Below are 21651 nucleotides of genomic sequence, written 5' to 3' on the forward strand. Positions count from 1 at the left end.
AAGCTCCAGACGCAGGGAGTTACCTAAGAGACAAATTGCTTCCAGTTTTATTCAGTTAGATTTAGTAAAAGACTTTGTTTTTAGGTCGTCTGGTGGAAACTCAGCCATCTTATCTGTGTCCGAGGAAGAGTAGCCTCTGCTCATTACAGAATGTGGTAGAAAATAGCAACTGATTTTTAGGGGAACCCCACAAGCATTCTGGATACGAATGTAGGGGACAGGAAGGTCAATGTGGGTTCTACAGGAAGTGCCTCGTGCAGCCGCACTCTGTGGCATTGCTCACTGTGCTAGCTTCTAGATCCGTGTCTCCTCATCTACCTCCACATAAGGGAAGCAGTGGCGGCGGCAGCCGGATTATTCTTGCTGTCTGGCCACTCCTCTGCTAGCCATTCGCATGACTACTGTATTTATTATCATTGTATCGGCCTCCATCTGAGCCAGATGCAGCTAGCATATAATAGCACGCACTGTCAGAGGCCCTAAACTGAGACGACAATGTGTGATTGACACTGAGCATAACCCTTTCTTGCTACTGTTCTACAAGTGTTAGAGGAATGGGACAAGCCCCAAGACTGAGAACTAGAAGAAGGTACCCAAGAGGTAAAGTCTTAGTTTTAAGAAAAAAATTAACAAGTACGACATCTTTCTTTGCTTTCTTTCTTCTTTATCTCATTCTTTCTTTTTCCTTTCTTTCCCCCAAGATAAGGTTTCTTTTGTGTAGCCTTGGCTGTCCTGGAACTAGCTCTATAGACCAGGATGGCCTCAAACTCAAACCTGCCTCTGCCTCCCGAGTGCTGGGATTGAAGGCGTGCGCCAACACTGCCTGGCAAATGTGACATTTTTTAGTGGTTCTATTCTTTCCTTGTGCAGATCCATTGAAACTGAGACAACTGCATCAGAGAGGAGAGGGTCTGGGAGCCTGAACCAGGTCTATCTGGTCCCTGCCTCTCATCTTTTGCTCCTCATTCCTTACGAGAGATGCTGTCTTCTCTCATCCTTCCTGCTACCCAGCCCCCCACCACCACCACCAGATTCATCTCCGCACGATGCTATTCTGATACGTGCGGATTCAAGGACCGCCCATTATTTTATCACATACCAGTCCGCTGCAAACTGATGTGTGTTTCCCCCCCACTCTCCTAGCTCCTTCCCCCGGGTAAAGCTAAGATGTTCTGTTTGCCAGTTCCCACGTACGCCATCAGCCTTTGGAGAGGATCCTGCCTCCTCTTGAAGCACTTCTTGTCACCTACAACACTTGGTCTGCTTTAGGGATGAGGAGAAGGCTATGATGCCTCTGAGATGGCCCAAATTCCTAAAGAAGCTGGTGACATCCCTTAACAGCAGGCGACGGCAAGATAGAGGAGTTCCAAAAAGCCATTACCCGAACCATTAGTCATCAGGGAGATGTCAGAGCCTTCTGTTGTTCCTCCATCAGCTGCCCTAGGGACCTGGGCACATCTACTGCCCGTCCTGGTCACTGTGTTTAAGAAGGGTATAGGACCAGAGTCTATGTTTCCCCACAAGTTCCAGACCAGTAATTGTTTTCCTCCTGCAGTGTTTGCCCCCTTCTGTCTCTGAACGGTGTCTTGTGACATTGGAGAAATGTCTGTAGGGAGAAAGCGAGAGGAGATAGGAAGGGAGATGAAGTGAGACTGGCTGGCATTTTAGGGCACTCAGTTTATTCTCTGAACCACCCCTCTTCCCTCATGCCTGCTAAGATGCTAGGAAGTAGCCTGTTCAGCAAGGCTGGCTGGCCGGTGAACCTCTGGATCTAGATGTTCCTTCCTCCCCGCATGGAGATTATGGGTATGATGAGCCAAGCTGGGCATCTTAACATGGGGCTGGACCTTAGCTCTTCATGGTAGCCTGGCGTGCCCTTTGCCAATCGAGTTGTCTCCTCGGGCTTTGAGCATAGATTTTGGTTAGGTTGTCATGTTCTGACTTCTGTTAATTTGAAGAGAAATGTAGCTACAAATCTTCTGAGGGGAAGTGGGATCTGGCAGGGCTGCATGATAGTTATGGTAACTACCTGGGTATCTGTCAGAATGGAACAAACAGGGTGCTCCGCGAACCCTTCACCCACATTTTCCCCTGCACACATCCATTCATCACAGGAGCCTCAGCAAAAGGATTGCTAAATAGTCAGCGTGTCCCCAAATAGCGTCCCTCAGAGAAGTCGCCTTGTTGCTGTTCCCAGAGGGCCATCTAGAACATCAGGCTCTCAAGGAAAGCTGCCACGCCCTCGCGGTCATCCTGACCAGAACTGGGTTCTCAGGGTCAGGCTGGGCTGAAGTCGGCTGACAAAGAACACCTAATGGGGCCTCTGGTCTGCATTTAATCCTGTGCCAGCGCTGGTTCCCAGCCGTGGAAAGAGACAGAGAACAGGGCTGTCACCTAGCAGCAATGAAAGATGATTTTGCTAGCGCGTGCAGAGCGCTGCACCAAGACTCCCGGCGGCGAGAGCAGAATTACACTCCAGGCTTGATGAGTCAGAGCTGGGACGTGAGGAAATGGGTGGCGTTTTGAGGGATTCCCTGCCTGTTTCCTCCCTAGGTGTAACGGGAATCACTTTCCTGTGAACGGAAAAGTGTGCAGATCACACCCAGACCACGGACTTGATTTTGTGGCCATGTTGTGTGTGCCTGAGGGTTGTGATCTAGCCAAGCAGCTTCACGGGCTGATGAAGCACAGTGAGCTTTGTCTTTTTGACCAAACATTTGTCTCTCTCTGCTTGTTTGACTCCAAGCAAGTCTCTGAGGGTCTCCCCACCCCCACGGGCTCTGTCATTTCATGACGGTCTTACTGTGTGTCCGCATGTGTGTGGGGTACATACACGTCTTTGAGTACACCCACGAGGAGGCTGTGTGTCTGATGTCTTCCTTCATCACTCTCTGTCTTGTTTTTGAGACAAGTTCTCTCACCGAACCTAAAACATATTGAATCAGCTATACTAGCCAGCAAGCTCCCAGCAAGGTCTGCTCGCACCCAGTACTGAGATCACAGGCAGGCCCATGCTTAAGCACCCAGTTTTTTTTTTAAATATGCATGTTAGGGACCCAAAATGCAGGTCCTCATCCTCCTGAGAGTCACCTCTCATACTCTTGCCTTGGCACCTTTTCTATATTCACCATCCATTGTGTTCCTAGACGCTTTGAATTGTGGGGAAATAGGGTGCAATTCAGCTGGCCTTTAGGAAGAAGAAGAAGAAGAAGAAGAAGAAGAAGAAGAAGAAGAGGAGGAGGAGGAGGAGGAGGAGGAGGAGGAGGAGGAGGAGGAGGAGGAGGAGGAGGAGGAGGAGGAGGAGGGAGAGGGAGGGAGGGAGAGGAGAGGAGAGGAGAGGAGAGAGAGAGAGAGAGAGAGAGAGAGAGAGAGAGAGAGAGAGAGAGAAAGAATGTCTCTTTCCACTTAAAAGGCCAGCCACAAAGAGCATCCAGGAAGCGCAGAATGAATGGTTTCAGCTGACTAGCCTTTTTTTTGGCCCCACAGGAGCCGAAAGACATGCTGCTGTATAGTGGATGTAGCCAGACTGATCCTGGCATGGCAGAGCTCAGTTCAAGCCTCCTTACTGTGTTCTAACAGCTTTTAACCTTGGCCAAATGACTGAGCCTCGCTGAATCTACTTCCCTTCTATAAAGTAAGAGTGCTAAGGTCAAGTGTGCAGGATTTCAGTACAGGATAAAAGTGACTGGTCCATGCTGTACAATAATTGCAGCTGTCACCGCTGCGGTTTCCAGCCCTGCCAGTCTGTCATCGCCACTACTCCTGTATGTGGACAGAGCAAAGGGAGACTGAGTACAGTCCCGCTCATCTCCGAAGACATAGCTTTGTGTGTCAAGACTCCCTACGAATGGGGATGCAAACCCAGCAACCACACAGGGGTAAGAACAAAGTGACTCCTCATTCCAGTTGAAGTCCCTTAGCTGAAGGGACTCTGGCTCCCTTTCTTGCTTCCTTCTTTCTACACACTAATATTGATAGGCTGGCACCCAGCTTGAGCAAAGTAGGTGAACCATAAACGTCAAAATAGAATCTGGTGTGGATTCCAATTCTTGGGAGCCTCACACCTATCAGGTAAGAAGAAAAGCCTACAAAGATCAAAATACTGAGGACATAAAAGAGCTACAACTAAGGCATGGAACTCATGGAGAAGAAGAAATCAATGAGCAAGCTAGGGCTCATCTCTAGGCTTCTCCCTCCTCATCTTTCAAGCTGGATGAGGGCTGGCAAGACTGCTTGGCAGGGTCAGGCACTTGCGACCATGCCTGATGACCTGAGTGTGATCCCCAGGACCCACACAGCGGGAGAGAACTGACTCCTGCAAGTTGTCCTCTGACTTCTACATATGCTGTGGCAGTCAGTGCACTCCAGTGCAGAGACACACACAGACACACAACACCGTAAATAAATATAAGTGAATGAAACCAAAACGGGCTAATAGCAGTATCCAGAGATGTGAGGATCCAGCGAGATACACAGAGTTCTTGGAGCACACCAGACATATTGTTAGTCTTTTTTTAGTGTTCGTTAAATTTGTCAAATGTCAGATAGAGGATTGCTCTTGCAGCAGAGATGGACAATGTCCTTCGTATGAGCCAAGGCAGAGTCTATACTGAAGGCGAGGGTTGGTTAGGAAACTGGAACAAGATTGTAGGGTCCTGAATGGCAACACTGGAGTCTTGGACTTTACTGAACATGCGAAATGAGCTTAGTCATCTAGAACTCAGCAGTCACTATGAACGAAGCTAGCATCCAAACCCATCTCAGAGAAAGCCTCTATGTCTGAGTGCCAGCAGCTGTAATAACGAACCAGGTGTCGGCAGGCATGACATTGAAGCTTGGGCAATCAGGGCTCAGAACTCAGGCTTAAATGGATACCTCAAGGAAGGGTCCAGCAGTGTTCAAGTTGGAAATTAGACTGCAGGGCAAACGCGTGTATTAGGGGTCAAGGGGCAGGGTGGGGAGATGGGGAGGAAGAGGGAGGAAGAGAGAGGTGGGGAGTCGTAGAAGACATCACCCCATGGCTACCCGCTACTGCTGACTTTCTTTAGAGTATACTCAGCTTTGCTGACTTGCTGTTTTATTTCCTGAGTGGTGGAGTGTGTAAATCTCACCTAAACGCAGTCCCCTTTATTCAGAGCAGGTGGAGGATGCACTGGGGTAGACAGAGGTGAGGAATTCGACCACTGGAGACTTCACCATCACCCGCACACATGGAGACCTATGCCTTGTGGTTCCTTCTGCACATCTGTAGACAAGGTTCAGGAGAATATCACAAAGGCTCGACAGAGCTCACAGTGTCCCCAAGAAGATTCCCTGCGAATCTTCAAATTTATTTGAAAATTAAAAATTGGATAATTTGAGCAATAGACCTGATCATTTTCAACTTTAGCTGTAAAAAAGCTACCATGGATTTTAAAACATTGGGGGGCTTGGACTTCCCACCGGGCAGGGTTCCTGCCCTCTCTTAAGGAGGGAGGGGGAGGGTGGAGGGGGAGTGTGGGAGTGGGAGGGGAATGGGAGAAGGGGAGGAAGTGTAAATTTTTGAATGGAAAATAAAAAAAAAGAAAATGCTACAAAAAAATCCAAGTTATTTTGTAAGAGTAACATTTTTTTTTAACATTATGAGACAATGGGGCAGTCCCTCAGACCTTATGTATGCCATTTAAAATTCTTTTGGGAACAGGAAAGTACATAAGTAAATCTATGTATGACGCAAATCAAGACCAATTACTATAAAATGTCTGTATGTAGTGTGGGGGCAATGAGCCGGTGAGTGCGAGTTTAAAGTCATTTGTCGCTCTGAGGCTGGCTGTGCCTCTTTCAGAAAGTGAAGGAGGAAAACAGCAGTGTTAATGGGGGAGTGGACTTCTGGTCCAGACTGCATTTCACCTGCAGCAGAGCTTACAGAAAGAGGGGGATCCCTGGAGAGAGGAGGCTGGTGTGCTTTCTCCAGGGTCACCTTGTCACCATGAGAAGGAGACAGGCTAATTCTCCCATGACAGAAAGTATTTACTGCTTAGGGTCTTCAAGACTTTTTCTTCATACTCCTCCAGCGGCTTGTTTTCAGAGTCCTAGATTCTGTGCTGGGAAACCTTGACTTGCCCACTGCATCCTTGCTCAAGGGAGTTTGCCCTCAGCTGTTTGAGAGCCAAGCCACCCTGACTTCAATGGGATCAGCACATGTTTGTCTAAAGGCGGAATTTGGCTCTTTCTGTTTCAGGCTTAAGAGGCCTGTTTGTTATATTATATAAGAAGGAGTGAGGTCATATAAATAGTCATGGCTCCTACCTTGAACCAAAAGTCATCCTTATTTGGGGCTTCTTCCAAAGTTAGAAAACAATACAGGCACCAGAAACATCTCGGGGTCAGTGAAGAAGTAATGGCCACCTTGGACTTGACCGTAGGTTTGGAGTTAGTGTCAACAAAGTAGACTGCCCGCTGCTTATCCCGCTGCTTAGCACTCATAGCCTGGACTTGTTTTGTTAACCTCTCAGCTGCTAGAAAGAACACTGGAAATCCAGGCAGTCTTTACTGCTACCAGGATGTTTGGGGATCACAGGGGTGGGGCTCTCTATCAAGGTCCTGGGATGTGGACCCTTCAGCACTGCCATTAGGCAGCAGAGTCTAAGAACTAGCATAACCTTCCTCTTGACCATCACATAGGCTGACCTGAAGGTTCATCAAATGTCTGTGTTCAGCCTGCGTAGACATTAACAGACATTAATCCTTAGCTCCTGGGTCTGGATTGGATTCTTTCGGGGACCTTAGCTCTGAAGGCCACTCTCTCCTACTTGAAGTATCTGATGCTTCTCAACATGGAGCTGTTCTGATGTGAGCGGCGGGGCTGCCTGCATCCCAGCACCCGGCCACCCACATGACTAGCTTATGCCCCGAAATAATTACACGGAAACTGTATTCTTTTAAACAGTGCCTGGCCCATTAGTTTCAGCCTCTTAACCCATTTCTAATATTCTATGTAGCACCACAAAGTGGCTTACCAGGAAAGATCTTAACCTGCATCTGTCTGGAGTGGGAGAATCCTGGCGACTCCCTGACTCAGCTTCTTTCTCCCAGAATTCTGTTCTGTCTACTCTACCTACCTAATTTTCTGTCCTATTAGGGCCAAGCAGTTTTCTTTATTAATTAACCAATGAAAGCAACAGATAAATACAAGACCCACCTCCATCACGGAGCTTCTGTCTGAGTCATAAAAAAGCCCAGCTTGGGGACATAGAATTAAGGGAGGGGAGTGAGGGAGATTCATTCACTTCTCCCCACTGTGACCTAAATCCATTTTAACATCCTACTGAAATCCTACAAGAAATGCCAAGATAGGACACTCTGGCACTGGCTTCCTCTTTCTTGGGAAGAGTTTCTGCAGCCTCCGCAGGAAGCTTGGCAAGAAGCTTCTCTCCTTTGAGGAGTAAACGGTTTCCAGTGGCAGTAAGCATGCTGCCAAGGGAAGTTATTCCATGTTTAGGCAGAGGACAAGACCTTTGCTCTACGCTGTGTTTCTCTTCTGCTGTGCATTTTCTGCAGAGGCTCCCTCCCTCCCGTCTTCCTTTCCTCCTTCCTTTCTTCTCTCCTTCCTTCCTTCCCTTTAGATTCTGGGTGTGTTTATTTTTTATTTATATTTATTTTTAGATATTTAGATATATTTTTTTACATGTATGGGTGTTTTGCCTGCACATAGGTTGGTATACCATATGCATGCCTGGTGCCTTTGGTGGCCAGAAGAGGGCATAGGATCCCCTAGAACTGTAATTGCAGACCATTGTGAGCCACCATGTGGGTGCTGAGAATCAAACCCAAGTCCTCTGGAATAGCAGCCAGTGTTCTTAACCACTGAGCCACTTTTCCAGGCCTACATGGGTTTCTCTTTAAAATTCATACTACAAATGAAGCTTGGTTAAAACCTAACCTTGGTTAAAACCTGCCCAGAAGTTTATGAAACAAAAGAGAAAGCCATAGGTTCTCTCTAAAGTCCCTTGGATGCTGAGTTAACATAACCTTCCTCCTGGCCATCACATTGGCCTAGAGCCTGGCTCCTGATACAGGGATGTGGTCACTGCCAACAGAATGCACAGACAGAGTCTGATCTTCTATAGATATCTTCAAAAGTCAAGAACATGAGAAGGAACTCGGCTGACCCTCTGACGGGAGCGGGGGAAGGGGGTCCATGGTGATTCTAGCGGCATCTACCTAGCTGTGCTTAATACGCAGGACAGAGACATTAGAAGGCAGCTGCATCACTACCACAGACATAGACATGCAATGTATGTTATGAGCCCCACAGTCACAGAACTTCTGTGACACTCGGCTTTGGGCAGCCTTTGAAATCTACGCATTTGCCATGCTTTTCTGACTGTGCAATAGTGCGAGAACACAGGACCAGTGATTCAGCAGTGGGGAGCTTTGGGTCTTTTAGTTTGTCACCAAATGTGAGTTCTAGTGCTGCGATTTAATCCAAATGACTGCTTCTGGTTGCAATTTAGTAGAGGTGTCATACCGAATTAAGATTTTCTCAAGTTTCAGCAGCTAGAGATATTCAGAGGCAGGCAACCATCACAGCCTGCACTCCCTGTGCTTATGAAGGCTAGAGTCATGCTTGGTGCAAGTGAAGCCATCTTAATGTACCTATTTTGATATTCTGGGGTTTGGGGGGCATCAGAGTCCAGTGAACGTGAGTGGCTGCTTGGAAAATTTGGGATAGAGAATCCTTGCTTATAAGGTTTAGAAAGCCCAGGTTTTTATTCTCTTGAATAGGCACTGACCATCATCTCAACATAAAAGATTAGAGAATTGGGAGAGGGTCCCTTAAATTAGCTCACATGATCTATTCATCTGTGTATGCTGAATTATGCCTAGGCATGGGAGGACACCTCACTCATTCCAGAGGGGCGGGCAGCAAAGCTGTGGCTTAACTCTAGGAAAGACAGAAGACACCTGAGTATAACTGTCTGAGATGAAGATGTTGCTGCCTGCCGTAGCAGGTCCGTGGTCTGTGTTGGAAGAGAGCTACACAGGCTCCCAGCAGCCACATGTGTTAATCACTCACTCCCGCTGGCTTTAAACCCTGTTCATTTGCTCCGTTTCAGAACCATCGTAACATGCTCGTTTCAAACTGCAAATGTGCTCACAAATTCTCTAGAAGTGTTAACACTTTGTTGTTGTTGTTGTTTGTTCTTTTCTGAAACAGGGTATCATTGTGTAGCTTGGGATGCCCTAGAACTTTCTCTGTAGACCAGGCTGGCCTCAAGGTCAAGAGATCCTCCTGTCTCTGCCTCAAATGTGCAGAGATTAAAAGTGTGTGCCATCATGCCTGGGAACTCTTTTGATATTTCCGCTTTGTCAGAAAATGTCTAGGCCTATAAAATATGCTAAATTCTTTCCTCTGTGGTCCAGGAATATAATGCTCTAAGTCTTCATATTTTATGCACAGTTGAACAAATTCTTAAGACAGTGTTAGACTAAAGAGATATGGATCCAATTTACCAGAATTAGAATGCAAAAAGGCAGTTGACTGAGTGCCAAGAAGGGCTCTATCGTCCAGCGCCTTGATTTACAACTAGGTTTAAATTTATTTCTCAGCTGTGCTTCTGTTCCAACTAAGTAATGACTAAAACAAAACAAAACAAAACCATGAGAATCCTGTAATTCTATTCGGGAGGCCGAGGCAGAAGGACCCCCAAGTTCAGATCCCACCTTCTCTACAGAACACGGTCAAGGCTAACCTGGACAACGTTGTGAGGCCTTATTTCAAGACAAAAAGTTAGAAAATGGGGCGGGGACGAGATGGTAGCTCAGCAGTAAGACCCCAGGTCCCAACCGTAGCCCCACGAGTAAATAAAGAAGTTTAGTAATTGAGTTGAAAATTTCTTTTGCTCTAAGTGATGAAGTGGATTTTTGACTGTTTCTATTTAAAGACAGCAAAACATTAATAAAAGCTCAGTTCCTGCTCCCCTAGCTCCTCCGTGTCCATAGTCGCTGCTGTGGCTTGTTCCTGACACGGACTCATTCAGCTCTTCTCCTGGAAGTTGTCAGGATGTATGCCTGGCTAATGCAGAAAATCAGTACACTGCCCAGACTGCACAATGCCGTGACTCATTCCTGGCGTTTTGGGGTTTTGTAATGGAAATCGTTGTGCCGAGCTGCCGTTCTTACCAAGTGGATACGTGAATATTAATTAAACAAAGCAGAAGTCTCCGAGGTCCCTGCATAATTCTTACCTCGGATTCCATGTCTGCATGATGGGAGGAAGATTTTTGTGGGGTGGATTGTTCCTTTCTGTAACCCACACATGCTTGATACCACAATGTTGTTTTAATTAGACTTATAAAGCACTGTAAAATATTTGTCCTTGATAGAAGGAGGAAATTCTCTCATAGATTGGAATGTTTTGTTGAAAGAGTATTTGTGTCTATTGAATTAGTTTGCTGGAGTTTACTCTGCTATTGAATGCTTTTAAAGTAGTCTCTAATAATGTCCTGCAGGCAATTCATATTCAATAACTCTATCGTTCTGTCAATCATCTGTCTATCTATCCATCCATCTATCAATCATCTATCATCTACCTACTTATCAATCTATCTATCTTTACCTACACATATCTATCTAATATAGGGACAAAGAAACATATTCCTTCCCCATCACTGGGCTCATAATTGAAACTCCAATAACAACAGATAGAATCCGGGCTGGAGAGATGGCTCAAGGGTTAAGAGCACTGACTGCTCTTACAGACAGACCCAGGTTCAGTTCCCAGCACCTACATGATATCTGTTCCAATGGGTCCAACGCTTCCAACCTTCCAGGGCATGAGGTATGCACATGATACACACATGTACATGCAGTCAAAATGGTCATACAAATAAAACCTTTTTAAAAATAGTTTAATAAGAGGAAAGTATGGAAATTGATGCAAACCTATTTTAGGTGACACAGGAATAAAGATACACAGAATCAGGGAAACTGCTATGTTTTGATGGTTAGGGTTGAAGAGAGGACAATATGCCAAGGGAAGCTGGGAGAGAAGGGATGTGGCTTCGTGGTAATAGTTGGGGTGGGAGCTTCACAAGGTCGGTCTGTGTAGATTCTGCCAGGCATGTCTGTGTCTTCGAGGATGGTTGTGTTTCTTTGCCCTGGAGTGGAGCAGTTCCTTTGGAATAAGGTTTAAGACTTGCTTCGGGGAAGGATGGGTAGATGAGAGTGACCTTCCTGCTTCAGCTGTTTGCTGGAGTGTCGTCACCCATATTGTGGGAGGCCCATGGGGACACGATGGGAAACATGAAGCCCTGGACAATGACAACACCTTGGACCACAAACCTATCCCAAAGGTCATTCCTCTTTGTGATAGAAGAGGAGGAGTTCAACGGCAGGAAGAAATGAGGGCAGCAAGGACAGGTCACTCTGACACATGTCTTTTGTTATGCTGCATTTGAACTTGTACCCAGGGGGTAGCAGGACCAGCAGGATTCCCACAAAACTCACAGATAAGACTTCCCCATTATTCTTTGATACAAATGTTCAAGGATTTAAAGTTGGATTTTGGTGAATTTACAGCCCACTGGAGCAGGGATATTTTGAAGTCGCTCATTGGAAGGTTGGTGTGTAGAAGACATTCTCATCAGAAGAGAATGCGCATATCCTTTATAGCTCCGCCACTTTATTCTGCTCCTGTCCTCTCTGACAATAGCTCCCTCTGCGTGCTCTTAAGACACAAGTGCTAATATTATGAGGAATGAATTGGATGAGAAACAGTTTAATCTTTTCTAAAAGTGCTAAAAATACCCATCTGCCACCAAGAATGGTTCAGAATGCTCTCCCAATTCCAGATGTGAGATGCCAGGCGAAGCCCCGTATGAACGGACGCCGTGAGGCCTGGGCAGGAGTGGAGGTTTAGCCCATAGAAAACGAACTCTAGACGAGGATGTTCAGAATGAATGTCAGTCATTAGACCAGGACTGAGTCATTGGGCACACGTCACAGGAGGTGATTTGTGGCACAGAAGTCTCCCTTTCTTCTCTACCCAAGAACACTGAGGCATAAGAAATTACATTTTCAGAGTCTAGGAAAATGGCTCCTTCCCCAGGGTCGAAGGACCTGCATTCAGATCCCCAACACCCATGTATTGGTGTTGGTAGTGGCATGTACACAGTGACATGTGCCTGTCATCCTAGCACTGAGGAGAGATAGGGGGATGCCCAGAGCTCCCTGGCCAGCTAGCCTTGCCAAATCTATGAACTCCAGGTTCAGTGAGAGACCTTGTGTCAGAAAATACCATGGAGAGTGATTGAGGAAAAAACTTCTGCACACTCCTACAAACAGAAATGTACTCGAACATGAGAGAGAGAGAGAGAGAGAGAGAGAGAGAAAGAGAGAGAGAGAGAGAAAGAAAGAGAGAGGTTGTGTGTCCCAGAACTAAAACCTTCTGCTATGTCCCTAAGGTCCTGTATTAAATCAGGAGACAAAGCAGAACCAAACACCTGCCATCTTCTTGGCTTCTGCCCCATCACCCTTCTATGCCCTGGGCCATATCCAGTCAAACCTCAGGATATTTGAAGGGCAGTGTTTCCCTCCACTTGATAGTCTTCAGGGTTTGCCAAGAAGGTCTCAGACAAGCTCAGACAAGACCTGGAGTGACCTGGATGATTTGGAAGTAAAACAATTGTGGGCCAAATACGTGTATACAAACAAGAAGGAACAAGAGGTTTGCAATTCCCTAGGGCCACATCCCGTCTCTTCAGTTCATACATGGTGTGTGCTCATCCCCACCCCTCCCCCATTCCTCCCATGCTACATCTGCTAGGAATCCCCCAGGCTTTTCTAAAGTCATTTTTAGCCTTTACAAGTTTGTAGATGAAGAACTATACAAGAAAGAAGTAGTGTTGATTTTAATTAAAACATCCAGCTTTTCTGTTTGGAACAAAAGCAACTTCTCAAAAAATAAAAATCAATAAGATTGTGAGTGCCTTTGCATCAGCCCTACCAGCAGAAGATTGCTTTCTAAGCACGGCGTGTGGCAGAGCGGCCTCCTGCTGGTGCCGTGCCTTGCTGAGGTGCGCCTCTGGCTCTTGTGTTGTGCGTATCTCCGGACTGTTTGCTAAGATAATGTTTATGCTTGTTATTTGCATTGAAGTTTTTTTTTCCATGTGGTTACTCTTTGATATAGTTATTTTAAGGGGGGGGAAATTAACTTTCTAACTTAAATTCATCCAAATTTATTAAACATTCTTCTCCAGAAAAGTGAAAACTGATAGTTGAGACGAATTCCTGAAAACTCCAGGTCAGCATTTTCTCTGGCTTCCAGCATTGAGGTTTTGAGAGAAGGCAAAGAAATTAGTTTCGCTGATAGCTAGTGACGTCATTTCTGTTTTAACTTTACTGTTTACCTCAGAAGCTTGCTGAGATGCAAAGGAAGCCTCATGATTTTAATCTTCTCGGAGGACAGTGCCAGCAAGACTGTTATGATTGCTAGATAATCACAATGGTATGTTCTAGAGTCCTCGTCTGACACACCCAGTTCCCTCACAGCCTGCCAGCCGAGCCAGGAAGAGGGGAAGAAAGCAACAGCTTGCTTGTTTTCAGAATTTCATTCTGCACGGCTATGAAGACGCGCTGCAATGTGCTTCTCGTGTTAGCAGATTCCTAATGTCAGTCCAAGTTTAGATTCCTTAGTTGGAAAAACCAAGAAAGTGTAAAAGAAGCTCTCAGGTCATCCCTTGCGGCAGGTAAGCCTCCTCAGGGAAAGGCAGTGGACACTAGTCCTGCTAAGGAACAAGAGTGAGCCTCAGTTTCCCCACCAGCTCCAGTCACACTCATCTTGAAAATGAGAAGTAATTATGTTTGGAACGAGATTTTTCAACCTCTTAAAAACACCACTTCACCCTTAGTAGATGTTATTAGTACATCAGATGTTGAGGGATTGAGAAGGGAACATCATTTGGTTTGGGGGCTGCCTGTAATTTTAGAAAAGTTTGACTTCATGCAGTATAAATGGGGTGCCAAATAAAAAATGTGCAAAAGCCAGTTTGGCAGAGCTTCTCTGAGGGGGGAGACACAGAGAGAGAGAGAGAGAGAGAGAGAGAGAGAGAGAGAGAGAGAGAGAGAGAGAGAGAGAGAGAGAGAATGCGCATGAGCTGGGAATCTCCCAGAAGAAAAGCTGTAGGAATGAGCTATAACACAAACTGCCCCAGAGGGCGGAAGGATTTATGATGGACGCGATATCCCACTTCAGCAGGAAGTGTATAGCTATTGAAGAGAGACCACAAAATAGTTATGTGTCATAACATGCGATCTCCGGTTACAGGGCTGGCCTGATGGGGACTGTTGGGGTGAAGAGCTCAAACATGCACAAAGAGGGGAGGGTGTATGGTTTCCCAAATCTCCATGTAGGAAGGACATCACAGAACCACCTTTACTGCTGGGGGAGTGGGGAGCTGCTGTGTGCATGCGGAACCCGCTATGGTGGGTCACAGAGGAAAAGTCCTGAGCTGTGCCGAGAGCCACGGCCAAAGAGGCAACAGAAGCAGTTGGGCCTCTCTCAGCTTCCCATCAGCTTCTTGCCCCTGCGCTTTCATTGCTATCCCATTCCGTTTTTCTCTCCCGCATGGCCTTTGTGTCTTCCCCTGTCGGGCCTGCACACAAGAGAGTTGCAGGAAAATGGAGGGTCTTCTCTTGGCTGTGCTTGCCATGTAACCAACAGCTAAGATTCTGAACCTTCCTCGGTTTGCACAGAGCCCCTGAGGGCTCGTTTTGTGAATCTCAAGCATGTCCCAGGTCTCAGCCACCTTACTGACAGCCCCTGCTGCGCACTGGCTGTATTTTAAGCACCTGCTTATTTAGACCCTGGTTCTTCTACAGGGTCGGGTCTCCACAATGTTCTGCTCTAGATCCAGATGCTATGGATTCAGTCTTTAAAAATAATAAATTAAAAAATAATGCCATGAAGGATAAATATGCACTGTAAAGCATAAACGGAGGCGAACTGAGACAAAAGTCCCCCTTCACTGCAACAGAGGTCGGCCAGGGTGTTACGGTTTTCTGTGGCTTATATTTGACCAGCGCTGCCTTGTATGTAATAGGCCTGACTGATTCCCACTGTTTACAAGATTGCTGGTGTCTAGGACTGGAACAACTGCTCAATGGTTGTGGTACTTTGAACGTAAATGGCCCTCATAAGCTCACTCTGGGGGTGGGCTTTGAGGTCTCTTTTGCTTAAGCTTTGCTCAGTTTCCCTGTCCGCTTTCTGCTGTCATGTGACAGCACCATATCTCCCTGCATGACCTGCACGCTGCCATGCTCCCCGCCATGATGATAATGGACTGAACCTCTGAACTGTAAGCCACTATCTCAATTAAATGTTTTCATTTAGAAGAGTTGGCATGGCCATTGTGTGTCCTCGCAGCAATAGAAAGCCCGTCTAACACAGTAGTTAAGAGCACTAGCTGCTCTTCCACGGAACCCAGGTTCGATTCCCAGAACCCATGTGGTGATGTGGTGATTGACGACAATCCGTCACTCCAGTCCCAGGGGATCTGATGCCCTCTCCTGGCCTTTGTGTGCTCTACACAAACATGGCACACAGACCTATATGCAGCCATACACATAAAATTAAAAATAAATCTTAAAGAAAAGATTGCTGGTACCTGGAAAATCAACCAAGGTTTTTCTGGCCCCTGCATGTTGTCTTTTTCACTTGGGTACCGCACACTACCGCCAGAGGTGGGCGCCCCGCAGGGAAATCATGTTCTGCCTGCTGGTGCTCTCTCGGGGTATAGGCTCTGTTACTACAGGTCTATGGGCGGAAGACTGGGAGAGACAGCCACTTCCCAGAGTCCCAGAGTCCCCTCCCAGAGTGGGTACTCCAGGGCATCTCCAAAGGGCCTGGAATGGAGGGCAGAGGAATTTTCCCTAGTGTAATCCTTGTGAGGAAGCTGAAAACACAGGCGGATGGCAGGGAGACCCCAGGGCCACCACTTGTGACTCCTATGCTCTTTACTGAAAGGGTTACTTCAAACAAAGGTAAAAACACCGTACTGATGGAGGGGCTGGGATTGGGATGGACTTTTGTCAATCTTTTTTTTTTTTTTTTTTTTTTGATTTTTGAGACAGTGTTTCTCTGTAGCTTTTTTTGGTTCCTGTCCTGGAACTAGGTCTTCTAGACCAGGCTGGCCTCGAACTCACAGAGATTCGCCTGCCTCTGCCTCCCGAGTGCTGGGATTAAAGGCGTGCGCCACCACCACCTGGCTGACTTTTGTCAATCTTTTGTGAATCTTCACCAAGACTACTTCTTGGTTTAATTTATCCCTACCCAAGATCCCACCAAACACAGACCTAACCTACAGAGCGCCCCAAACCTTCATCTCTTTACTTTCCATAAGAAAATAGATTCCTATATCTCGCCTATTTCACAGAGGAGGACCGGGGAAATCAAGAGTTTCTTCTAAGGGAAAGGTGACCCTTTGAGCCATGAAGAAGTTGAGTTTTTATTCTTCAGAGCAGAAGACTCTTTCCCAAGCCAGGTGACTGAAGTCTATCTAGACTGTTCCACACAAGATAGTGAATCTCCTGCTTTGCTAGGTGTGTAGCCTCAAGTGGCCAACATGGGGGTCTTGATAGGCAGACTCCAGGAGAGGACAGGTTCTTAGGAACCTCTCTAGCAAATTCCAAAACCAAAAGACTCTTAGAAAAAAGTGGTTTTCAATCCTGCCTTTTCAAACTCCAGGCAAAATACTAGCATTGGAAAAAATTTTTCCAAAGTCTGCCTATTATTAGCTCTGATATAAACAGAAAATTAAGAGATGAAGACAAAGAAATTGGTCAGCCCTGACATGTGCTTTGTTTAACTAGGAGGTAAAGCACACACATACACGCACACACGTGTATGCACACACACACACACACACACACACACACACACACACACACACACACACTGGCCTTTCCCAGGTACCAATACTCTCCGGTTAGGGAGGAATTAACTTTTTAAAGGCTAACTCATGAAGGGGCATTCATTTGACAAACAGCATTTCTAGAAAAGCTGCACACTGCGTCAGGCAGTATTTACCAAGTTAGCAGTACTTCAGATGGTACCCCCAAATCACCAGTCCAGTTCCGAGGGGTGCAAAGTTCATTTCAGGAAATGCTGACTCCTGTGGAATGAGCCCAACACCCAGGCTACTCTTTCAACAGATTTCAAAGAACAGAAAGAAGCTTTTCTTCCTCAAATTTTATAACTTTTCCAGCTGGGCCGAGGGGTCCGGAGTGTGTCTTTGCATCCAGTTGGATGCACTTTTCTCAGTCTTGGGGGCTTGTATAGAAGCTATGGAGACCCCTGGCCATTTCCATTTGCCCACAAGCCAGAAGCTATCAGAAAATTTCTTGAAAGGCCAGTGTGTGTGTGCTGAGCTGAGCCCTGTGTCCCATTGCCTTCTCAGGGCTAGCTTCTCAGCTATAACTGCCCACAGCCATCTTGGGGACAGAGCCAAGTCTAGGACAGTGGCCTCCGGGTGTTGAGGTTGTTCCTTCTTTTAATTTCTATTCCTTTGTCTTAGTAGCCAAAGCAGGGAGCCAGGAGACTTGGGGATTAAAGGGGATGCCTTCAACAAGAGTCCGGGGCGGGGGGCAACTGAGCCAAGGGCAAGGTTCAGTTCTGGCTGCCCAGTTTTCAGAGACATGAAATGTACTAAGAGGAGAGAGGCCAAGGGGAGGGGATTCCTACAAATTACATTTGCGAAAATAACTTTTAAACGCTGGTGAATTTAAGCCTAATGCGACAGATTTGGCGGAATAACTGTTTTGGTGAAAAAGGAGAGCCGACCTATTTTTCTATATTTTTATTGTCATAAAATACCTATAACATAAAATCCACCCATTTGAACCATTTTTAAGTACAGTTCCAGGGTTAATTATATTCACAAAGTTGAGGGGGGTCACCGGTACTATTCTACTCTAAAATTCTTTTTCCATCCTAATCAAGAACTTGGTACCCATTAAATAGTGAGTCCCAGTTCCCCTTCTTCTTGCCCCAACCCTCAGAAACCTCCATTCTACTTTCTGTCTCTAGAAAACTGATGCATGTATGTGGGATTTTACATTATTTATACCTCTTAATCTAGTTTAATCCACTGGGCATAGTTTATGCCTTTGAAGCTCGTCCATGTTACGGCCTGCATTAGAACTCCCTTCTTTACTAAAGGTGAATAATATCCCATTGTGCTTTGCACATTTTCTTTATCAGGTGATAGATGTTTGAGTGTTTCCTTGGGTGTCCTATGACTACGGTGGACACTGGCGCATAAGCATCATAGATTTGTTCTTTTAGAAAAATGGACCCCAGTTAACTGGACAAATATTACAGAGGCCAATGGGATCTTGTAGTCCCATCTCTGACAATGGAAGAGATCCCTATGGTCCAGGTGACAATTAGGCAAGAATCCTTTGGTGGGGACATTTACATCAAGTCAAGGAGGTCCCACCCACCTCTATGAGCCCAATTTTAATGCAGGGAGTTTGCATACCCTAAAGGACTCATCAGGGAGTGGAGGAAAAGGGAGCCAGATCAGCTGAGCCTTCGTCTTCTGTGGGAGGGTTAGGGCTAGGATGATGCTTCTCTTCCAGCATGAAGGGCGTAATCTCCTGCTGTCTCTAGTCTGAGCCTGAACTCAGGGGCTGATACACTGTGAAGCTTAGATGGAGATTCTGCGCAGGGTTGGGGAGCTGTAGTGATAGGAGCGGCGGGCCGCTTCCCACCACCCAGCTCCCAGCCATCGGCTAGCTTTACCCAAAATAATTTCACGGAAACTGTATTCTTTTAAACACTGCTTAGCCCATTAGCTCTAGCCTCTTACTGGCTACTTCTAACCCATTTCTAATAATGTGTGTAGCACCACGAGGTGGTGGCTTACCGGGAAGGATCTTAACCTGTGTCCATCTTGGAGAGTAGAGCTATAGCGTCTGCCTCACTTCCCTTCTTCCCAGCATTCTGTTCGGTCTACTCCGCCTATCTAAATTCTGCCCTATCAGGCCAAGTAGATTTCTTTATTAATTAACCAATGAAAGCAACAGATAGACAGATGACCCTCCTCCATCAGTTAGCTCTGTCCAGAGCACAGCAGCCAGTATCCCTGGACTGTAGCATCCTGGGAAGGATGGTGAGTCCAGCTTCCTTAGCACGGTCCTTCATGCCTGTGTGTCTACTGGAAAGAGAACCCTTTCCAGTTAGGCCCAGCCCTGATCCTAATTCCTCCCAGGCTATGGGAGGTCTAGGGATGAATGAGGAACAGTGAGGACAGGACTCTCCTTGGGTTTTTCAAGATGGTCTGTTAGCTTAGATAGGGATGCCCTGGGTTCCCACTCAATTAGATTCATTCTGCTACTGTTGGGGGTTTCTTATCATTAGTTGAGAAGGCCCTGCCAGAGAATTCCAGTCTTCCAGAGAAGGTTTAATTGTGGGTGATTTCGTGTGTCCCTTTATGTCGCAGCCGGAGCCTTGCATCATAGACCAGTGAATTCAGGGAGGTTTCTATTTGCAAGTGAATCATCGCTTTTCCAGCCGAATGTCACTTACTTGGAATTTTTGTCTGATTTTGTTTTTGTTTTTGTCTCTTGGTGTTTTTCCATGGGGCTCTTGGCTAACCAGAAGAAGAAGGTGGCCGGGTGGGGGTGGGTAAGGGGGGGCTCAATCTGCCTGGAGCAGGGTTTGAGTTGGCGACTCTGAGGCAAGCATTTATGAATGTGAAAATAAGAAAACGGATGCTTTATTTTGCTTTGTGGGAGGAACCGAAGCCAAGTCAAATCGAGAGCTCTAATTTGGGAATAGTGTTATTACAGGTCATTGGGAGTTGGGTACACGCTAAATTGGGAGGCCAGTCACATGAGGAGGCAGCAAAAACAGTCACAAGGGGGGCAGCCGAGGCTCATTTACAATGAAGTTTTATTTTATTTACTACATGGTTGAAAGAACTTATGGCAGACTCAGAAACCAAGTCACCTTAGTGGTTGTTGATGGCTCTAGGTCCTGGCGCATTTGTTGTTTTATACACAAGCTGGAACTTCCCGTGTGTGCTCTCTGGGGCTTTATTTAGGACCTGGAATCTGTTCCCTGATGAGTGGAGCAGCCCATGTGCTAAAGGTGATTTGTCTGTTCTCCACATTCACGCCTTATTCCAAGAGCTTGCTTCCCTTTTCTCTGAAGTCCCTAAACATTTTACATATCGGGATCAAGGTACCTGGATAATCAAACACACACACACACACACACACACACACACACACACACACGGCAGGGGGAGAGAGGGAGAGAGGGAGGGAACATACACACACATACAAAGGGGGGAGAGGGAGGGAGGGAACACACACACTCACAGGAGAAACAGGGGGGAGGGAGGAAAGGAGGGAGGGAGACCCATATTACCTTTTTTATTTCCATCCCCTCATCACTGATGCTGCAAATGCCAGCTTGAATTAAAAAAGAGATAGACCTCGCCACCCCCCCACCACCACCACCACTGTGGCCAGCTCTGAACAGTCCCTTCCGACTTCCACCTAGTTTAGCTGCGGGAACTAAAGTGCTGATTTTTCTTGAATTCAAGTTGCATCTCCAGATGTCTTAAGCTAGGCCTCGTTAGCTGCATTTGAGATAAGACATTAGAAAGCGCAAGACTATCTGGAAGCCGTGAATTGATACCCAGTGCAAACAAGCCGTGGTCATGGTCCTAAATGGAGCGCCTTACTAAGTGTGTGACAGCCCGCTGGAGCCACCACAGCCTGAGGGCCAGCGATGCTTGTGATCAACGTTAGGGACAGAAGGTGTGTGGAAACTTTCTATAATAGCAGCCTGCTCTCCAGCAGACTGGCACAGACAGTGAGCAGGGACCATGACACCGTTAGCGGCAGTGCCAGGGTATTGGTCAATGACCTTAGCAACTTGCCCTGTTTTGTTTCCATGCGGAGTAAGGAGGGTAAGTTCAGGAGATGGTTGAGAAGTGGGGTCAGGGCGTCAAGTAGATGGGGAGCGTAGAAAGGTTGTGAGAGTCCACACCACAGCCACCTGTGCCGGGACAAACCTCACTGCTTGCCCCCTCTCAGCATGCCTCTGACGTCACAATACCCAGTGGTCACCCAATAATGATGAGCTATGCCCAGCAGACACACCAGAGGAGGGGAGAAGAGGAGGAGGACGAAGTGGAGAGGGAGGAGATGGAGCAATCCCTTATGTGATCGATCATTCCATCCGCACGCCCCGTTTTCACCTACCATCTGGTTCAAGTGTAATGTTCCCAGCTCCGTCTAACCTGGACAGCGTCTGTGTCCTCCCCCTCAAGCGCAGCACGGTATTATGGTCCTCTAACCAAGAGACCTGCGCTCCTCCCGCTGTGTGTCTCCTGGTTCATCGGCAGAGCAGTGAGCTAATCCTTCTTCATCGGACGGCTCTCCGGAGCAGCTGTTTAGAGGTAAAATGTTCTGGCTGCCATGGCTTCCTACAGACCCATCACCACCCTCCTCCTGGGAGCAAGGCTGTACCCTGTGGATTATGTGGAGGCGGGAGGGTGGGAGTCTGTGGTTAAAAAAAAAATATGACAGCACTGACATTTGAGCCTCGTCGTGTTTGTGGGCCACCCCAGGCTGGGTCACACTTGACTGTACAGC

General features: G+C 46.8%; 1 protein-coding gene across 3 annotated transcripts in view; it reads left to right on the top strand.

Moving 5' to 3' along the window:
- Positions 1-21651, top strand: part of Samd4a (sterile alpha motif domain containing 4A) — a 210206-nt gene that overhangs the window by 91966 nt on the left and 96589 nt on the right. Inside the window, exon 2 of one of the 3 annotated variants that reach the window (XM_050162420.1) lies at positions 3487-3878. The exons of the other annotated variants lie outside the window; for them this stretch is intronic. Within the exon in view, the coding sequence (XP_050018377.1) occupies positions 3767-3878 (112 nt within the window). The 5' untranslated portion in view covers positions 3487-3766. The remainder of the gene's footprint in view (positions 1-3486; positions 3879-21651) is intronic. 3 annotated transcript variants of the gene reach the window in all.

The sequence above is a fragment of the Alexandromys fortis genome, unplaced genomic scaffold (assembly GCF_014885135.2).
Source record: "Alexandromys fortis isolate MF-2015 unplaced genomic scaffold, M_Fortis_MF-2015_v1.1 scaffold_130, whole genome shotgun sequence".
Classification (NCBI taxonomy): Eukaryota; Metazoa; Chordata; class Mammalia; order Rodentia; family Cricetidae; genus Alexandromys; species Alexandromys fortis.